This window comes from Ornithodoros turicata, chromosome 4 (assembly GCF_037126465.1).
Source record: "Ornithodoros turicata isolate Travis chromosome 4, ASM3712646v1, whole genome shotgun sequence".
Lineage (NCBI taxonomy): Eukaryota > Metazoa > Arthropoda > Arachnida > Ixodida > Argasidae > Ornithodoros > Ornithodoros turicata.
In genome coordinates, this window is record NC_088204.1 from 61,702,023 (window position 1) to 61,719,200 (window position 17,178).

General features: G+C 43.6%; 1 protein-coding gene across 1 annotated transcript in view; it reads right to left on the reverse strand.

Moving 5' to 3' along the window:
- The window catches only part of LOC135391659 (TATA-binding protein-associated factor 172-like), a 92,521-nt gene that overhangs the window by 67,269 nt on the left and 8,074 nt on the right, over positions 1-17,178 (reverse strand). Inside the window, exons 4-8 of the mRNA XM_064621998.1 lie at positions 13,524-13,664; positions 8,649-8,824; positions 5,906-6,118; positions 2,910-3,074; positions 1,020-1,319 (exon numbers count right to left, since the gene is read on the reverse strand). Coding sequence (XP_064478068.1) covers positions 1,020-1,319; positions 2,910-3,074; positions 5,906-6,118; positions 8,649-8,824; positions 13,524-13,664 — 995 coding nt within the window. The remainder of the gene's footprint in view (positions 1-1,019; positions 1,320-2,909; positions 3,075-5,905; positions 6,119-8,648; positions 8,825-13,523; positions 13,665-17,178) is intronic.

Here is a 17,178-nt window from a genome sequence, read left to right on the forward strand (position 1 = left end):
GTGGATTGATCACTCATTCTTGTAGCACAGCCCAAAAGACATGGACAAAGACAAGGGCACTACAGAGACAACTGTGCACTCTCAACTGAACAACCTTAATGAGCATTTACCAACTATCCTGCCTTTATCCTTTAGCGGATCGATCAACTGATTCTTGGTTGATTCTTTTGAGCATTGCTCGTCATTGTGAATACGTGCACATCAAACGAGCATCCATGCAGGCATCCATCCGCCAAAATGTGTCTAGTCTGCCAGCTGGCGAAACTACGTTATTTCACTTATGTCCCCATTTCTCTGGCTTTGTGACACCGCTTTGGAGAAGGCGTCAGAAATTTTGACTCTAAATTTTGACACCGGAAGTGTGTTTGGTCGTTTAGTGAATGGAGTCATGGATCTTTTGGCTATGGAGTCGCTATTAATGTGCCCAAATGTGTCACAAGTCACAACCAATTTAACATCAAGAGACAATAAAAACATGTTTTGCATGTCACAAGGTTCGCTTAAAGTAGCACAGAAGTCATTTGAAAGACACGCACACTGGACGGTCAACAGTTTAATGAAAAACCAGGAAAGATAAACTATTATTATAAGCTGTGATTAAATTGTTGACAGTCCAGCACTCTTTATTTGTGTCTTTCCTGTGGGTTTTTATTTTATTTGCCACTTTGTACTGTACTTTAGGTGCTTTTTTTCTGTACTTTCCTTTCAGAGTACTCAAGCACTCAAACGATGCACTAACAGTCGTCGCTGTAAAAGGACAGCACAGACAGGCCCCCTGCTAGACCTGAGGTGAAGTGTGCTTGCATTCAATTACAAGGCAGCTATATATCTCCAGTTCACACTGCAGAGTTTGTCTACACATTCGATTTCAGATGAGCAAATTATGAATGTAGCTGAAGATTATTTACTATGTACCAGTGGGCTTGACAGTGACAGCAAAGAAGTTGACTGACACCTTGTGGCTAGGCCATTTCTGGTGTGGGAGCATAAAACTTGTGCAAGTGGATATGTAACCATACCTTTCTGACAGCCAGGAGGTACTTGATTCCGAGCAGCCCTCCGTGACGTGCCTCCCATTCTGGCCTTTGAAGGAGCTGGAGCAACACGCAAAGGACTCCCCCGACCCCACCGGCAATGGGATGACGCGAGTCCCCGGTTCCTGCCATGAGGTGTAGGATGTGTCCCAGTGCCTGGGCGCACGTCTCCCGTACGGGTGCCACCACCTGGTCAGAGATGAAGTCCCCAAACTTGTCTAGAGCCAACACGCAGAGCAGACGTAGGGCAATGTCTTCGAGGAACAGCTGATTCGCTGCCTCCATCTATGGGGATGATAACATATGTAAGTGATCAAAGGAGATTTGAGATGTATTCGTTCAAAATGCATGATAGATCAAGTATTATGCAATTTCATAGTGCTAAAGTACCAGAAATCAACTTTAGTAGTTGTGTGCAAACAGGCATGCACCTTTCTAGGCTGATGTGACATTATAGCAGACTGTGACATTTTTGTGACAGATGTGACTGTTTCCTTTTTTTAATGAGGAGAGTTAACAATCTACTGCCATCATACTGATAATTGATAAGCAGTCTCAGTTGTCGACTGCATTTTTCATTTGCTGTGACCATGGCTTTGGACAGTACGCTAGCACGACATAAAGTTATGCTCGCGTGACAGTTTCCATTTTATTCTGCTACTAAACTGGAAGGCCCCTCTACTAAGTAGTAGTAGTGCTAATAAGGGGTATGGAAGGGGCAGACACCCCCTCATATCCATCACACAACAGATTTTTCAGTCCACACCTTCTCTGTGTTCACTAACAGCGAGTGATTTAGGCACTTATGGTACAGCAGTATCATATGACTCATTTGTTTGTTTGGTATCGACCAAGAGTGGTCAGCTTAAGGAAACCTGGTTTGCCACTCACGTGACTCGCTACACTACCACGACGCTAGCCCACTTCCACGGCCCACCAGCTATTCGACCGAAACAAAGTAGACTGGCACTGACATTCTGATGAATTACTTTCTCTCATCAATCATTTGTTGATGAAGTACAGTCGCCGACCGATTTTTTGGACATGCTCGATTATTCGGACTCGTTCGCGCAACGGCCACGGGTCCCATAGGGATGATGTATAAGAGCGTCCAAAATTTCGGACGTCGTGCAGCTCCGTCGCTCAATATTTCGGACTCTGTTTGCCCAACCCGCGAATTTCTCTCATGGGGTGACGGAAAACATTGGTATCATCTGAAATTCGTATCAAAAGAAACCAACCAACTAGAATATTGAAGAAAAAAAAAAGGCAGTGATGATTGTTGATTTTCCATTCCTCTGAGTAGAAGACGTCTGTCGTAGCGCTTTTGCGTCTTCGTTTTTGGCCAACGGCCCAGTACGTGCTTCACCTAAAGCGAGCTTCACCTAAAGTACGCATGCGTTAGGTGAAGCAGACTTGCGGACTTGATGACGGCGGTGCCTCTGTCAGTGTACTGACAGTGACGAAATGTCGCTTCGGGAAATAGAAGCTGATGTTATCAGGCAGAGCTGGAAGCGCGTTAGGAAAGTATCGACAAATTTTTCCAGCCTACTAGGGCTTAGTAAAGTTTATTTTGAAGCAAAATTCGTTTTTTCGGACCGCTCGATTATTCTGACTCTTCCGCGATCCCCGCCAAGTCCGAAAAAGCGGACGGCGACTGTACTCACGAGACACATGGTAACGAAGAAATAACGGATCGGTTTATGTGCAGTTCCAACAGCGTCAGCGATAATAACAAATGTTCCTATGAACTCCTGCACAGGTCGCCGTGTAATTCGACAAGCTTGATTGAAATATGACACAACACTATCCTGACAAACAGCAATTCATTGAAGACAAAAGACAGACGCACTGCCATGAAGGAATCTCTCTCACCTCAGCAGCTGGCATAGTAGCCACCTTTCCACCACCTCGACCATGTAGCCGCACCACCTCCCTGATGCCTGTGGCCGCTCCGTGCCGAACTTCCCAAGAGGCACTGAATAAATCTTGAGCAAGGGCCTCCATAAATCCCTCCAGTGGCCACGTCTCTTCACATGACTATTCAGAGAACAGAGCTTAATGTAGTATACAACACATGATAAGTTGACAATGCTTCCAAGAAACACCATCAAGTAAATCCGTGGAGAACATACCCCGAGCTTGGGCAGGAAACAAATAAGTACGAAACAGGTCACGTCGTCGTCTGTTTGCTGCCTAAGCTCATGCTGCGTTCTGCCATGGATCTCGTACACCAGCTCGCCTGCATCTAAGCCATCCTTGCCATCAATTAGGCTTCATTTTGGGGCATAGGCTCTCAAACTATGTTTGCTTGAACACCTGTGTTCCACAGACTGCTTTCCCGGGATCCATGAACAGCTCCTCACCTCCATCCCCACACAACGCCACAGCTCGCGTGACTTGGTTTGCTAAATATTAGGGCTGTGCAAGTAGTAAAAATGTTGAATCCAAATCCAATACAAATGCTGCACAAATTTGACTTCGACGAATTGACCTAATTGTAGCCCTGTTTACTGCAATGTGCGCATACAATAATAGTTTCATAATCGCGGAAATATAAATGGAGGCAACAATTATGAAAGGAAGAGCAATAAAGGTCACCACTCCCACAAGACACTGCTACAGCTTCAGGTGTACCCCACTAGTGGGTTACACCTGAAAAGTGGGGTAAATGACATGATTGTAAAGCTCCTCAAGGGCAGACAGTGTATTTGATACAATGTGACTGTCCCAGAGTTGAACTTTTCACATTATGGACTGACTCTTAAGTCATGTGCTACATGCTCAACAGCAACATCTTCAGCTCGATGGTGGATGTGCGAGTAGCAGGTCAGACTCGAAAAGCTGAGGTTTGCTCACGCAATGAACGTGGGAAACACTTTCTCTTCTTGGATAATGTGGGAGCAAAAAATATTTGATAAAATTACAGATTCAAAGCACTAATATGGCTCCGCATTACATGCATAATATCTTGCATTCTCCTCTGATGCGGTCTGTCGCCTGCAATCATTTTATAGCTGCTGAAAGATCTTCCACCATCTACAGAGTTTATAGGAACTTTATAGGAAGAAGTTTACAATACATGCCCTAGCGAAGTTGCATCTTTTGGACACCCTTTTTTGTTCCTCGTCTACAGGCATTAATTGAAAAGTCAACTTCTTGAAGTGCACCTCCCAGATATCGAATCAAAATCCCCCAGCAGCACCGCTAAACTGCACACAGGAAGAACGCCACCCCTTCCTCAGGTGAGGTATGCACAATAAACTTGGGTGAATGTTATCTTAAGCTAAACTACAATCTGTCTGTGTTTGACCTGCAGCACAGAAAATTTCGTAAAGCAGGGTTCAATTTTGTACAGCAGGCTTCACCTCATGCCGGGAAGCGTCAGGTGAGGCCCACTCTTAGGAGGTGTCTTTCGTATTCAGCGAACAGTCGAATATCCAGAAACACGAATATTGGGGATTCGATTCACAAATTGAATACCTAGAGTGATCAATATAAGATTCGAATTCTAGAACTCGAATATCCACACACCCCTAAGAACAAGGAACGCTGTGGAATTCTGTGCCAAACGAAGGATTCCGCGGTCAATTCTGAATTCCGCAAATTTTTGCTGAATCGCGAAAAACCAAGGGCCTTAACACTGATATGCATAGTTATTGTGTAGTTATATGTGTAGGTATTGTATTGTATTCGATCACTGCTATCAACTTTTGTCTCTAACATTTCAACCTTTGTATAAAAGGTTGTCCTGGCAACCTCAGCAACAGCAGGGGAGGAGGGTTACTTGGGAAGTTTCGAAAGCTGTTGTTGAGCAGAAAGCGCAGCAATATTGTGTGCAAAGTGCATACTAGGAACACACTGCACTGGCAACACTTCCAGATGGGAAAGCATGCCCATTGCTATCACTGTCACATTACTTGGCTCAGTTTCCAAGTCATAGCGGTGTAGCATTTACGTTTCACACAAGTTGTGATTTGGTCATGTTGACTTTCTTGCGGGTTGTCGCATTCTTTACAGCTGTTACAAACTTGCACTCTTTGAATTACATATGAATAGAGCCTGAAGTTTTAGGGTTTTACCCGATTCTTCCCCGAATTTGCACCCCGAGTTGAAGGTTGCCTCTTTAGGGTGAAACCCGATTTTTTCCTGGCAAATTGCCCTCACTGGGATGTCTGTAGGAATGCATTAATTTACTTGTTTGGCAGAAAAATTCAGTTACATCACCAATTGTACCATACCACTACAGTTAGTTGAGTAACTGAGCCCGATTTCACCCCGAATTTAGCATACTAGAAGTTTTTTCACCTGAATTCACATGAATTTAGTATTTAGTGCACGTTTATGTACCTGATTTTTACCCCCCGAATTTAGAAAAAAATATTTCCTGAAAACTTCAGGCTCTACATATGAATGCTGAAACATGGAAAATCCAGAGATCTGGGGAAGCTGGATTGAAGCAAAATATCCTCAGTTCAGGAGATGCCAATACTTTGAACAGAGACTGTTGTGCGCCCAGCAAACAAATAGACACCATTTGAAATATTGTCTGCTCCTGACCTGCAGCTTTCGCTTCAACATGTACATTAGCTCACTTTGCATGTCCTGGCCTAAATGTGTTTGAAAATGCTCTGCAAGGCCGGTTCTGAGGCAAACAAAAAACTGATTCTGCCACTCTGAGCAAATAAACGTTGAAATTTTTCCTCCTTTAGCTGCGATTTTCTGGCTTTGTTTTGTACCACGCAAGTGACTGTACAGTTGCTGTTTCCTGTTGAGCCATTCCACCACTTTGTAGGTACTTTTCTCGTGTTCCCAATGGGGATCTACTGTACTGTACTGTACTTGGTGATTGCACCAATGAGAAGACATACCATGTCCCAGAGCTGTGCTGTTGTATCACTAGAATGTGGCTCCGTTTTTAGGGTCGCTCCATTTCCCCCTCCAGCCAGTTTAACCCTCTTGTTGGCTATGGTCTCCGTATTGCTGCCCCGTCGCTTGGCGACAGGTCCTGCAGATGGAGCCACTTTGGCCTGAGCTTGTTGTTGAGACAGCAGTTGATACTGGAACACTTCTGACAAGGTGCGCTACATGGCCAAAAATGAAAGCACACGAAAAACTTTAGTACTGGGTCATGCAGGATATCACAGAAGTTTGCAAAAATTTATTATGCAGCATACTTCCCAGTTTACAGGCCTTCAAGGTAGTGGCAAACATGGGGAACATTCTCTGGTGCCAAAGTGGCATCTAGTGAATGTTACAGGAACAGCATTTATTATTCCCTCTTAGGGGCCAGTGGGCATTACAGAGGGGAGTAGGTGTACATTTCATTAATGCAAAAAGAGTAATGTGAACACCAGTGGCAACATACGCAAGTATAAATTATTCAAGCAAAGAATACTACGTAGCAGGTTACATTACAGGAACATTTATTCTAGGAACAGATTTTGCTAATGAAGCTAAGCTAAAGACCTGTCATCAAGGTACAGTTGACACCCGTTTGTTTGGGCTTCACTTAGCCAGATACTACTGTGCTATTCGGACAGGAAACACTTTGACAGATTGCGGTTCACGCAATTTGCCGAGTTACCTGGGCTGCAGTTACAGATCTGGACAAAAATTTCCAGGACCCACCCAGGAAAATACCCAACAACAGCCTTCACCTAACCGATGTTCAGTCAAGAGATAATGTGTGCCTTACAGTTTGTCTGACAACCTTGAGGAATTTTCCCCTTTCCCATTCTAAAAAATATACCGCACATTGACCAGTCCGATCCACTACAGATGATCCACTGAGTGATGAAGACAGTTCATTTTTAGAGCTGCATTCTCTAATACGGAAGCTAAGTTCGATAACTGACGACACCATAGTCCTGGAGTGTGTCAAAAATTGACTGGCATCATGACACCTGCAGCACTATTAAAGGAGCATTAAAGTGGTATCTAACATGGCCCAAAACTGCTGTCATCTTGTAAAGCAGTATGTGAAAAGCATTCCCACAAAATATTTCTGTCCAAAGTTGTATCACCACGGTGAAATTAATTTGGAAAATCGCTGCCGCGGTGACAGGCCGAAGCGCTCCAACTGCAGACCACACCCACTCTAGTGTGACGTTCGTGGTAGAGAGCCCCTCATTCGTTCGTAGGAAAAACCGTCTGCTACGAACATTGCTAGCTGCTTCTTGTTGATTTCTATTATTTATATGATTTATATCACGTTTTCTTTAAAAGAAGAAGCATATACGCAGCCTGAGAAAATAAGATTACGATCACAAGAGTAATATATCCGTGGCTTCTGTGCAATCTCAGAATTCACAGCAGCAGAAAGCTATTGCGAAGCTGTATTGTGGAAGCGGTATTGTGGCGCCACCTGTTAGCCACTGAACCAACTGCGCGGTGAAAACTGTCGGACAGGCTGCACACTGTCGAGAAGCACAGGGTTTTTGCTGTACAAACGCAGTTAATTTCGGGCTGCACCACTCGTTCTTCCCGCGGTGCCTGCGGTCCCAAAAAATCGTGGTTGTGTCGTTGACAGCCTTCAAACCCTCCGTTTCGGACATCACGAAGCCGGAGAACGCATGGCGTCTCCCAAGCGGTAGCAGACGCTCCGGCCTGGGCGATGTTGCTCCCCTCGATCATGTGATCCCAAGTCCAATGAGGAGCGTCCTCACCACTTGCGTCACATAGTGACGTGTGTGGTGGCGCTCATCACGTGCCTATCGTGAAGGCGAAGGAGGGTGTTTCGCGCGCGGGAGGTTCGGGGAGCTATTGCAGGCGTCCCAATTTAGCTACGGTTGCACTAATTGTGGGAAAACTGTTTTCGGCCGCCTAACATTCCATACTGACCAAAAACAGAAAAAAAGTGGTGGGCCTCTAGACTGCTCCTTTAAGGACAAAGATATTGTAGCTCAACTGAAGAGGAAGCGCAGCATAGGCGTGAGTCCCATCCTCTACAAGCTGATTATTCTTTCCAGAGCTGTTCAGTCAGCAAATGACTACCGAACATTCCACTTGTGGGATTCGATTCATTGCTTCACAATATCATCGATGCTGTCACTTCCACTGATGATGGCCATTAATCTGGTGACAGTGTGGAACCCAGCAACCCACTTCCGTTGTGACTCTTGGAAATGTGCAAGCTGTACAGAGAATGGCTCTGCCATTGTTTGAGCAAATGAATAATGTTTCTGAAGTTCACGTCGTGAGTAAGTTTGCTGACGTCTGATGGCTTGTCTTCTCTCGAGTTTCATTTATCCGAACCCCAAGCTATCTGGACATTTTTCTCTGCAAAACTGGCCTTTGCCAGATAAATGGAGGCCAATTATAGTTTCTATTAAAAGTAAGACAATTGCTTCAGAAAAGAAAAAGCTACTTCCAACGTTATTCAATAATAAGTTTCCCATTCTACACACTATGGCATATGCATCAACGTAAGCACAGAATAGATCCAATAGGAAATCCCTCCTCCTTGTCGAAATGTTTTTAAAAAAAATTGTTTAAGTCAAGACTAGAGAGTATGCACAGGACAAATGAGCACAAAACACTTTTCACCTCAAACGCATGTCTGCCACCAGTATTTGTAAATCAAACAAAATGGCCAATCCCATTCCCACATACCTTATCTTGCAGGGCAGTGTTCCCATTTTCTCCACTGGTGGCAGGCCCAACACTGCAAAGGTCGTTAGCCGAGAAGATTTCTGACGTGTCGATCCCAATTTTTTCAGCTGCATCGAGGCCGAGTCGTTGGTTGAGCTGCTGGCGCTGCTTCACCAGGTTCTCCTTGGAGTTGAATCCTGAAAGAGTAACAGTTCTTACACATCCTGTTGCACTGCTGCAATGGCAAAGCTTGCTGGGATAGTATATTCTATATTCATATTAATTCCTGTCAGATGCTATAAGCATTTCCTGCATGTTTATAATTTAAGGCAGTGAAGAACAGGCGCTGCACTGGATCCCAAAACAGACTAAAAATACGAACAGGGCCTCGGACTGTAACATGACATTCGTATGCAATACAGTCGAACCCGCGTATATCGAACTCAAAGGGGATAGCAAAATAGTTCGATATATCCATAATTAGTGGTAACTGAAGCTCCCGCATTTAACACTAATCCCAACCGCAGTCATGAGAAATATCTAAAGTAGCAAAAATACTTTATTTTACAGCAAAAAAAAAAAAAAAAATCGATGGCCTCAGCTTGCGTCTTGTTGAGGGCCAAAAGGTTGAGCACATGCGTCTCGATCTTGTCAAAATGCTCCACGTTTGTAAGGCCGGTGCTTTCCATATCTACGCAGCAGTGACGAATCACTTGAAATGCTGAGATGAGCTCAGTGGCAGTCGGCAGTGGCTCTTCGTCGTCAGTGCTATCTGCTTCATCTATTCATCCGGGTCTTCATCGCTATGTCCGCGTTAGTCCATTCTGCCTCAGCTTCTGCGGTATCATCTACACCCGTGTAGTTCGTAGCGCTTACGCATGGAAGAACGACGCCTGGAAACACAGGGAGTTCACAAAGTGCAATTGGCGCCTCCTCGTCCGTGTTTCCACCCACGTGCTCTCCCCTCCTCTGCCCTCTTTCGCTCTTTCCTCCTCTTCGAGCGTGTGAGATCCCCGGCGCGAGTGCCCAGAAGTGGCCGTTTCAGGATCTCAACGTTCGATATATTGGGTAACGCGCTACCGAAGTTCGATAAAGCCGTACACCTGTGCTATACTTTCGTTAGTAGATGGGAAGGTTGGTACATGATCCTTTGATGTAGATTAGCGTGTCTCTCGTGTTTGTCTTCGTTCCTGTTTCGCTGCATCAAAGGTGCTATACTTTGACATGTAATTTTCAAGGGGATTTTTTTATTGTTCGATATACGCAATAATTCGAAATATGCAGGTTCGACTGTAGTATGAGGATAGCTGGACTTATCCTTATTTTATTAGCTATTCTTGCTGTAATAGCATCCTGCCAATATACAGCTGCTAAAGGAAATTCAGGACTGCACTCCCATTTAGTGAGGTCCTACAGGAGGGCATACCTCCGCAAAACTCGCTAGTGCCGTGCTCATTTTGGCCAATGTGCTGAGCATGATTAAGTTGATATGATGATCAATCTGGGTGAGCTAAGCATGAGTGACTTGTGTTTACCCATGAGCACCGAATGACCGACCATGTATGAGCGCACAAGAAAATTAGTGTGAGTGAACAAGAGAGAAACTGATGTTCTGAGGCTGGAACAACATAGAAGGGACAGATACAAACGAAGCCTCAAGTTTTCATAGTGTGAGTGAGAATGCAAGCACGGATGAGCGTGACTGAGAACCGGACTTCATTTGTGAGCGAGCACACTGTAATGGCTCAAAGAGATGACACAATGCAAACAACAAGCACCAGCCAACTGTGCTCGTGTGCTCTATTTTCACGCTCACACCGCCTCACCTGATCCCAATCATATCACCTTTACCATCTTAGCGGCCTAGGGATAAGCGAGAGGGGACGGCAAACAAGGATCTGAGCAGAAGGCGAGTACGGCGGAATCAGCGTAAACACCCGGAGAGCCAAGCCAGAGATGGGTGAGCAAACAGGAGACTGAGCAGAGCATCAGTGAGCAAATGGAGAGTTGAGCGGGAGGTGAGTAAGCAACGCAAGTAGAGCCTGAAGCCTTGGGGTTTAACCCGATTCTTCCCCGAATTTGCACCCCGAATTGAAGGTAGCCTCTTTAGGGTGAATCCCGACTTTTACCCGTTAAACTGCCCTCACTGAGACGTCTGTAGGGATGCACACTAACTTGTTTGGCAGAAAATGCAGTTACATCACCATCTGTACCAAACCACTACAGTCAGTTTGAGTAACTGAGCCTGATTTCTCTCCGAATATAGCACACTGGAAGTTTTTCCACCAGAGTTTGCATAAATTTCAAGAACATGTTTATTTACCTGATTTTTACCCCGCCCCCCCTGAATTCAGAAAAAAATATTTCCCAAAAACTTCGGGCTCTAAACATAAGTGACCAGATAAGTGAGCAAACGAGGAGTTGAGCAGTGTCGGAAGTAGCAACCCCTGCAGGAGAGCAAGAAACACGAAAGGCATACTTATCAATGGAACAGACAGCGATGTCTGCTGCCACTGGTACACCATTGTGCCCTTTTATGGACAGACACACAACATGTGCAGTTTCAAGTTTTTGCTAGTTGGTATTACAATTATGCTGCACAATGAGCCAGGTCATCGTTGCTCCGTTACACATGTTTGACTTGGTCCTACTTAGGATCATTATCACTTCAAAGCCTGATCTGTGAAAGAAAAAATTTTCTAAGCCACAGCCCTCTGCAAATGTGTTCTATTGCAGAAGGTGATAAGTCACCTTCCTAGATTTTTCTTCTTTCCTGCTGCATTGCACATCCTGAAGTGATGCTAATAGCAGATGCACGTAGTGTAGATATGAACATGCACGTACAGTAGAAATATGGCAGTCGTCAAAAACGCCAGACAGCAGCAGGATTATGTACGTGCACTTTTTATGGGTGTTAATCAAGAAATATCCGCTACGGTTGTCTTGCCAAGTGATCAGATGAAAGTTCTTTCAGCGTTCTTCCACGCAACCCTTAGGTTCAATTATACACACGTGAACCCTTGTGATTAGGTGTGTGGGATTTATGTGTTTAGAAATAGGGGCAATTTAAAAAAAAAATCTGTTATCAAGTGAAAAAAAAAAAAATCTGATAAAAACAAAATACAGAGTGGCTGTGCTGAATGCACAGTGCTTAGCATTCTCCAGTGCCTGTACTCTCACATTTTGCAGAAGGAGTGCAAGAGAACCGGCAAATGTCGACCTTGAGCAATTTCATCACCCATCGGATGCTGCACAGCTGCACAGCTGCACAGCACGACTGCATTGCCACATGTCGTTGCCAATACTTTTATGTAATATTACAGTCGTGACAAACTATACAATAATTCATGTAGAAACAAGAAAAAATTGAAGAGCAAGATTACTTTTCAGTTGTAAAGGCCAACCAGAGTACAGCAATCTCGCGAGCAACTACTAAAGTGCAACAACCTGCAACAAAGGTTGCTAATAAGCCCTGAGGATATCATAAATAAATAAATAAATAAATACAGGCACAATTCCTCCGATTACAACACTGTCCATTGTGGATTCACATTCGATGGCTAGATGGGAATTGAATTGCATGGGCATTGTCCATTCTATTGTGCATTACAGCTGCGCATTTCTGCACGATGCCATCCTCAACAAAACTCTCCACAAAGCGAGTTGTCCATATTATCGAGTATTATAGAAAAACAAAATAAATCTAGTGAAGAACGAAAACAGCAACCAGGGTTTGTTCACATGAACAATGCTGTTCAACTCCAAGCAGACAAACTAAACTCGTTAAAACCCGAGTACAGGGGAGGCCAATAAAGGACAAGAACGAGACAATGCACACACTGACTGCCAACAAAAAATTTTATTAATGGGAACATCCTGATGTTCCTTTAATCTTGTGTTAATGTATGAGGCTATATCGGGCTAACGTATCTAACAAATATAGTACTTTGGGGGAACACTTACTTGGAGTGTGCTCCGGGTACAAAGCAATTTTTGATCATACGATTTTCATCATAATAAGTTATTTTCAAGACAAAAAAAAAACTGGGTTGTTTGTTGTACAAAGAGACTTTAGAGGTAAAACAAGCTGGGTCAAGGTGTATCAGCAATGCATCTCTGGATTTCTCAGAGAAAGTGAGGAAGTTTCTAGTAGCTTAATCGCAGACAATCCGGCGAGAAAAATTTAGAAAGTTCCAGATTGTTCCACAGGAGAAGGGAGGTAAGAGGGTAGAGTGTTTATAAGCGTGCACTGTTCACAAAAAATAAAATTTTTGGTTGGCGTTGTCTCTCACGCTCGTGCTTTATTGTCTTCCTCTGAAATGGGGTTTTAGCAATTTTAGAATGTATTGCCAAAGTGCCCGGATTTTAACCTTGGTTAACTAAACAAAACCTCGGCAACATGGAGGGCGTGGTGCTGGTCGCCACAGTCCTAAAAAAAATTACCTAATCGCTGTTTGCAGCACCTAATGCGCTGTGACAGCTGTGATGGTGATCTTGAGATTCCTGTCCATTCAGCACTTTAATTGTCAATTTTTTAGACCAGTTAAATGGCCTCCTCTGTGACTGGAACATTCTGTTCCCAACCATATGTCCTTCTTGTCTTGTAGTCCGAAGAAGTTGTTCCTGTGTTGCATGCCATGAAATGTTGTCAGAGTGACCGACGAAGTTCTCTAGATACTGATGCCATCCATAACACGAGGTGCTTCATAGATCTGGTACCCTATTGCACTGTCTACAGTCCGAAAAGCAATTTTCCATCTTAACGAGACATAGATGCACTGAAAAGGTTTGGTCCTAATAAAGATTGTCTATATTCTGAGTCATCCATATTAACGAGGCACGACCGTATCTCTGTGATTTGTCGTTCTTATGTTATCTAGTAGTACGCGCACTCACCACCATCACTGTCCTCGAGGTCGAATTCTTTTCCCTCAGATGCGAGCAAGTACCCTCCATGCTTCATCACTGTGTTGATGTTGAATAGCTCAAAGCGCATGCGGTGTGCTGATGTGCTCCCAGATGTTCCAATGCTCCCATCTGACAATAATATAGTACATTAATTAGAAAGAGTTAGGATCAATAAGCGAAGGCAAAGACATCCTAACATTTACCAAGCTTTTGTTAAGATGTCCCATGAAAGAAATGAACAAAGTACCTTATTTTTATTTAATTACAGTACTTCTGGCATACAATATGTAAGGCTCCGACTTTTCCGCGAATCCGCGAAAATGCGCGGAATTTACGATGTATCGCAGTATGGAGCTTCGCAGAACAACGAATCTTAACTGAGGAACAAAGCTTTGGTGCCAGAGATGGATGTACGTACCGCTCATAACGCCCTTCGCTGCACCACCTAACTGAGAGGAAAATAAATGTGTACCACGCATCTGATGTTGGCAACACATCTCACATCCATCCTTCCTTTACTACTCCCAGCGAACCAGATACATCCAGCAAATGTGCGTAAGATATCTCACCCGGGATGTTCGGATATCCATTGGAGTTTGCCAGAGATCCGTTTTACATCCATGCGATATCCCAGCGACTAGCATTTCTGCCATGTTTGTAGATCCACTGAGAGTCCCTGCGACGTCTGTCACGGATATTTGGATATATACGGGAGGTTACGAATATCGTACATATTTTGGTTTAAAAAATTTTGTGCATCAGATATTTAGTGTTTGTAGAGTGCGTAGAGACCACTGCGTACCAGCAAATAATATTTATTGTGTGTTCTAACCCATTTGATACTATTGTTCCCATTTGGGAACAGATACAATACCTTAGCCTAACAGGATTCATCACAGTACAGCAACACCGTGGGACCTGCCAGCATAAATGCCGAACCCTGCCCGCCTCACTTGGACCACTTGGGAAAACCCGCAGTAACCTCTATTTGCGAGCTGGATGGAACATATACTGAAATACAAATCGTTACACACACGTTCGTTAGGGGTATAGCGTGGCGTAAACCATTTGTAACGGTGACGAGGATGTATCTTCGCAATTCCTGTGTTTCTGCATCAACCCACAGTATACCTAACAACATTTCTGACATCCCTTCCTATCAACTACTGTGTTTTTAATTCAGGTTACCTTCTCTATAAGGACAAACAAATCTTTCCTGGATCTCCCATAGACATCCCCAGGATCTGCAGGCTACCTGTCATGGGACATTCAAACATCCAGAGCGCAATATTCTTCCAACATACCAGGGACATCTGTTGTTTACTGGAGTAAGCCCAAAACGCAATGGAATTGTGCAATATCCCATACATATCCTGTGGATGTCGAGATATTCAGGACGTTCGCGACCTTGTAGAGATGTCCGAGGGATATTAATGGTTTGCTGGGCTTCTGTTTTGCTCTCATTGGCGATATGCCATGAGAGCAACATGCTAGCATGTTCCTCACGGTGAAGCGTGCGATGGCTACACGTTCCCACTTGGGGAAAGAAGGGTGCAAAAGTTAGTATGGTACCAAGGAATTCTACGAAAGCATCTGATTGCTTTTCTGCTGTTACAGTGTTAACTATGTTATGCTAGTGTAAAAACAGCGCAAAGTATGCACCATGTGATGCTTAGCTATAACTGTACTCAGGATTTGTAGACATTTTACTTCTATGTCATGTAAGCTAATAAAGATTCTGCATACGTATATCTCTGTCAACGTAGATGTGCAAGTACTCGCCATGGAAAATAGCAGAATTTCTGATTCCCTGCTGCAGAATTTGAGATTTGCCACAGCAGAAAAACCAGGGCCTTAACAATGTCGTTGAAGTGGGGGGTATAAAGTGTTACTGAATGTTTAATTACTATGAACAACGAAAATAACAGCAGGGTCAATAAGTAATAAATCTCAGAAAAAGGCAGGAGAGACAACAATGTGTCACATCCGATAGCCTGTCAAGGTAGGTGAGTGAGGTCTGCAGTCGTGGTTGGAAAACAAAACAACGACAATTTCTTTGAACAAAAGTCATACTGCTCAAGATATTTTGAGTTATTATTATAACTTCCTCACTTTCTATTATATCTTCTCTATTTCGTAAATTTTCGTAGCAACTTCTAAATGCTAAATAATTCAGCAACTATCGTTGCTGTGCTGGACTGGAACCTCATATGCACTTATTTTCACATCATGATTCATGATACTTTAGCATCCTTAGTGCCTGAAGTTTTCGGGAAATATTTTTTTCTAGATTCGGGGGGTAAAAATCGGGTAAATAAACATGTGCACTAAATTCATGCGAATTCAGGTGAAAAAACTTCCATTACGCTAAAATCGGGGAGAAATCGGGCTCAGTTATTGAAACTAACTTTAGCGGTTTGGTACAAACAGTGATGTAACTGCATTTTTCTGCCAAACAAGTAAGTTGGTGCATTAATACAGACATCCCAGAGAGGGCAATTTGCCTGGAAAAAATCGGGTTTCACCCTAAAGAGGCAACCTTCAATTCGGGGTGCAAATTCGGGGAAATTCGGGTAAAACCCTAAAACTTCAGGCTCTACGCATCCTCGTTTAATGCACTGTTTGCACATTCTATTCACCAATTTCAGTTTAGTAAACTCAAAGACAAGTAAAAGTTATTTTCAAAGTTTCAATGATTTGACTGAGGGGCGAATCAACACTCCAGTATCTCCTTTGAGGTCCAATAGGTAACAAGCCGCCCCACGGCGGATATTTTCATATCACCCGCAACTGTTACGCAGGAGGGACAGCAAACCCAAAAGTATCCAGTTATACCCAAATAATATAGCACAAAGCTACAAGTAATGGAGGCCAGCTTTACAGGCAAACTGTTATGCTTGCATTGTTTCATGTTGTAACACAAAATCGAAAGTGACAGATTGAGTGCAACTGACTATTTTAGCACACTTTATGTAACACTTACACTACTAGGCATAGATTCTACAGGGTAAGTCTAGCAAACGTTACACATTTCGATAGCATAGAAAAAATAGAAAACTGGGTTTGGCCCACCCCAAACTTTGCAGGCTGATAGCCATTTGTCTGAAGTTTTATTAGAATTTTTTGTAAGCGATATGGTCATGTAGAGAGAAAATTAAAAATCAAGCAAAATCTCGCCCCATGCATTTTCAGTGGCCTATCCCACACGAACACCTCTATTTTTTCTTGTGTCTGCTTCACATTCACATCACTTCACACAGGTAGCGCTGCCTACAACGATGTGAAATGCCCATTCTGACATTATGCACCAGTCCTCTTGTTCCAATCTCGTCCTGTATATTGGCACCGCCTGTGTGTGGTGAAATGAAAATGAAGTGCACACAGGAGAAAATGGCGGCTTTTGAGTTAGATGGGCCATAGAAAATGTGTAGATTGAGATTTTGCTTGATTTTTAATTTTTCTTCTACAGCATCGTAATGCTCACAGAAAATTCCAACAAAACTTCAGACAAATAGCTACCAGCATGCAAAGTTTGGGGTTGGATAAACCAGGGTGTCGAACCGAAAGGCTTTTCGTTCCGGTTACATCATAAACGATCCGGTACCGGTTCTGCTCCGGAGCAAAAAAATAACAGTTCATACCG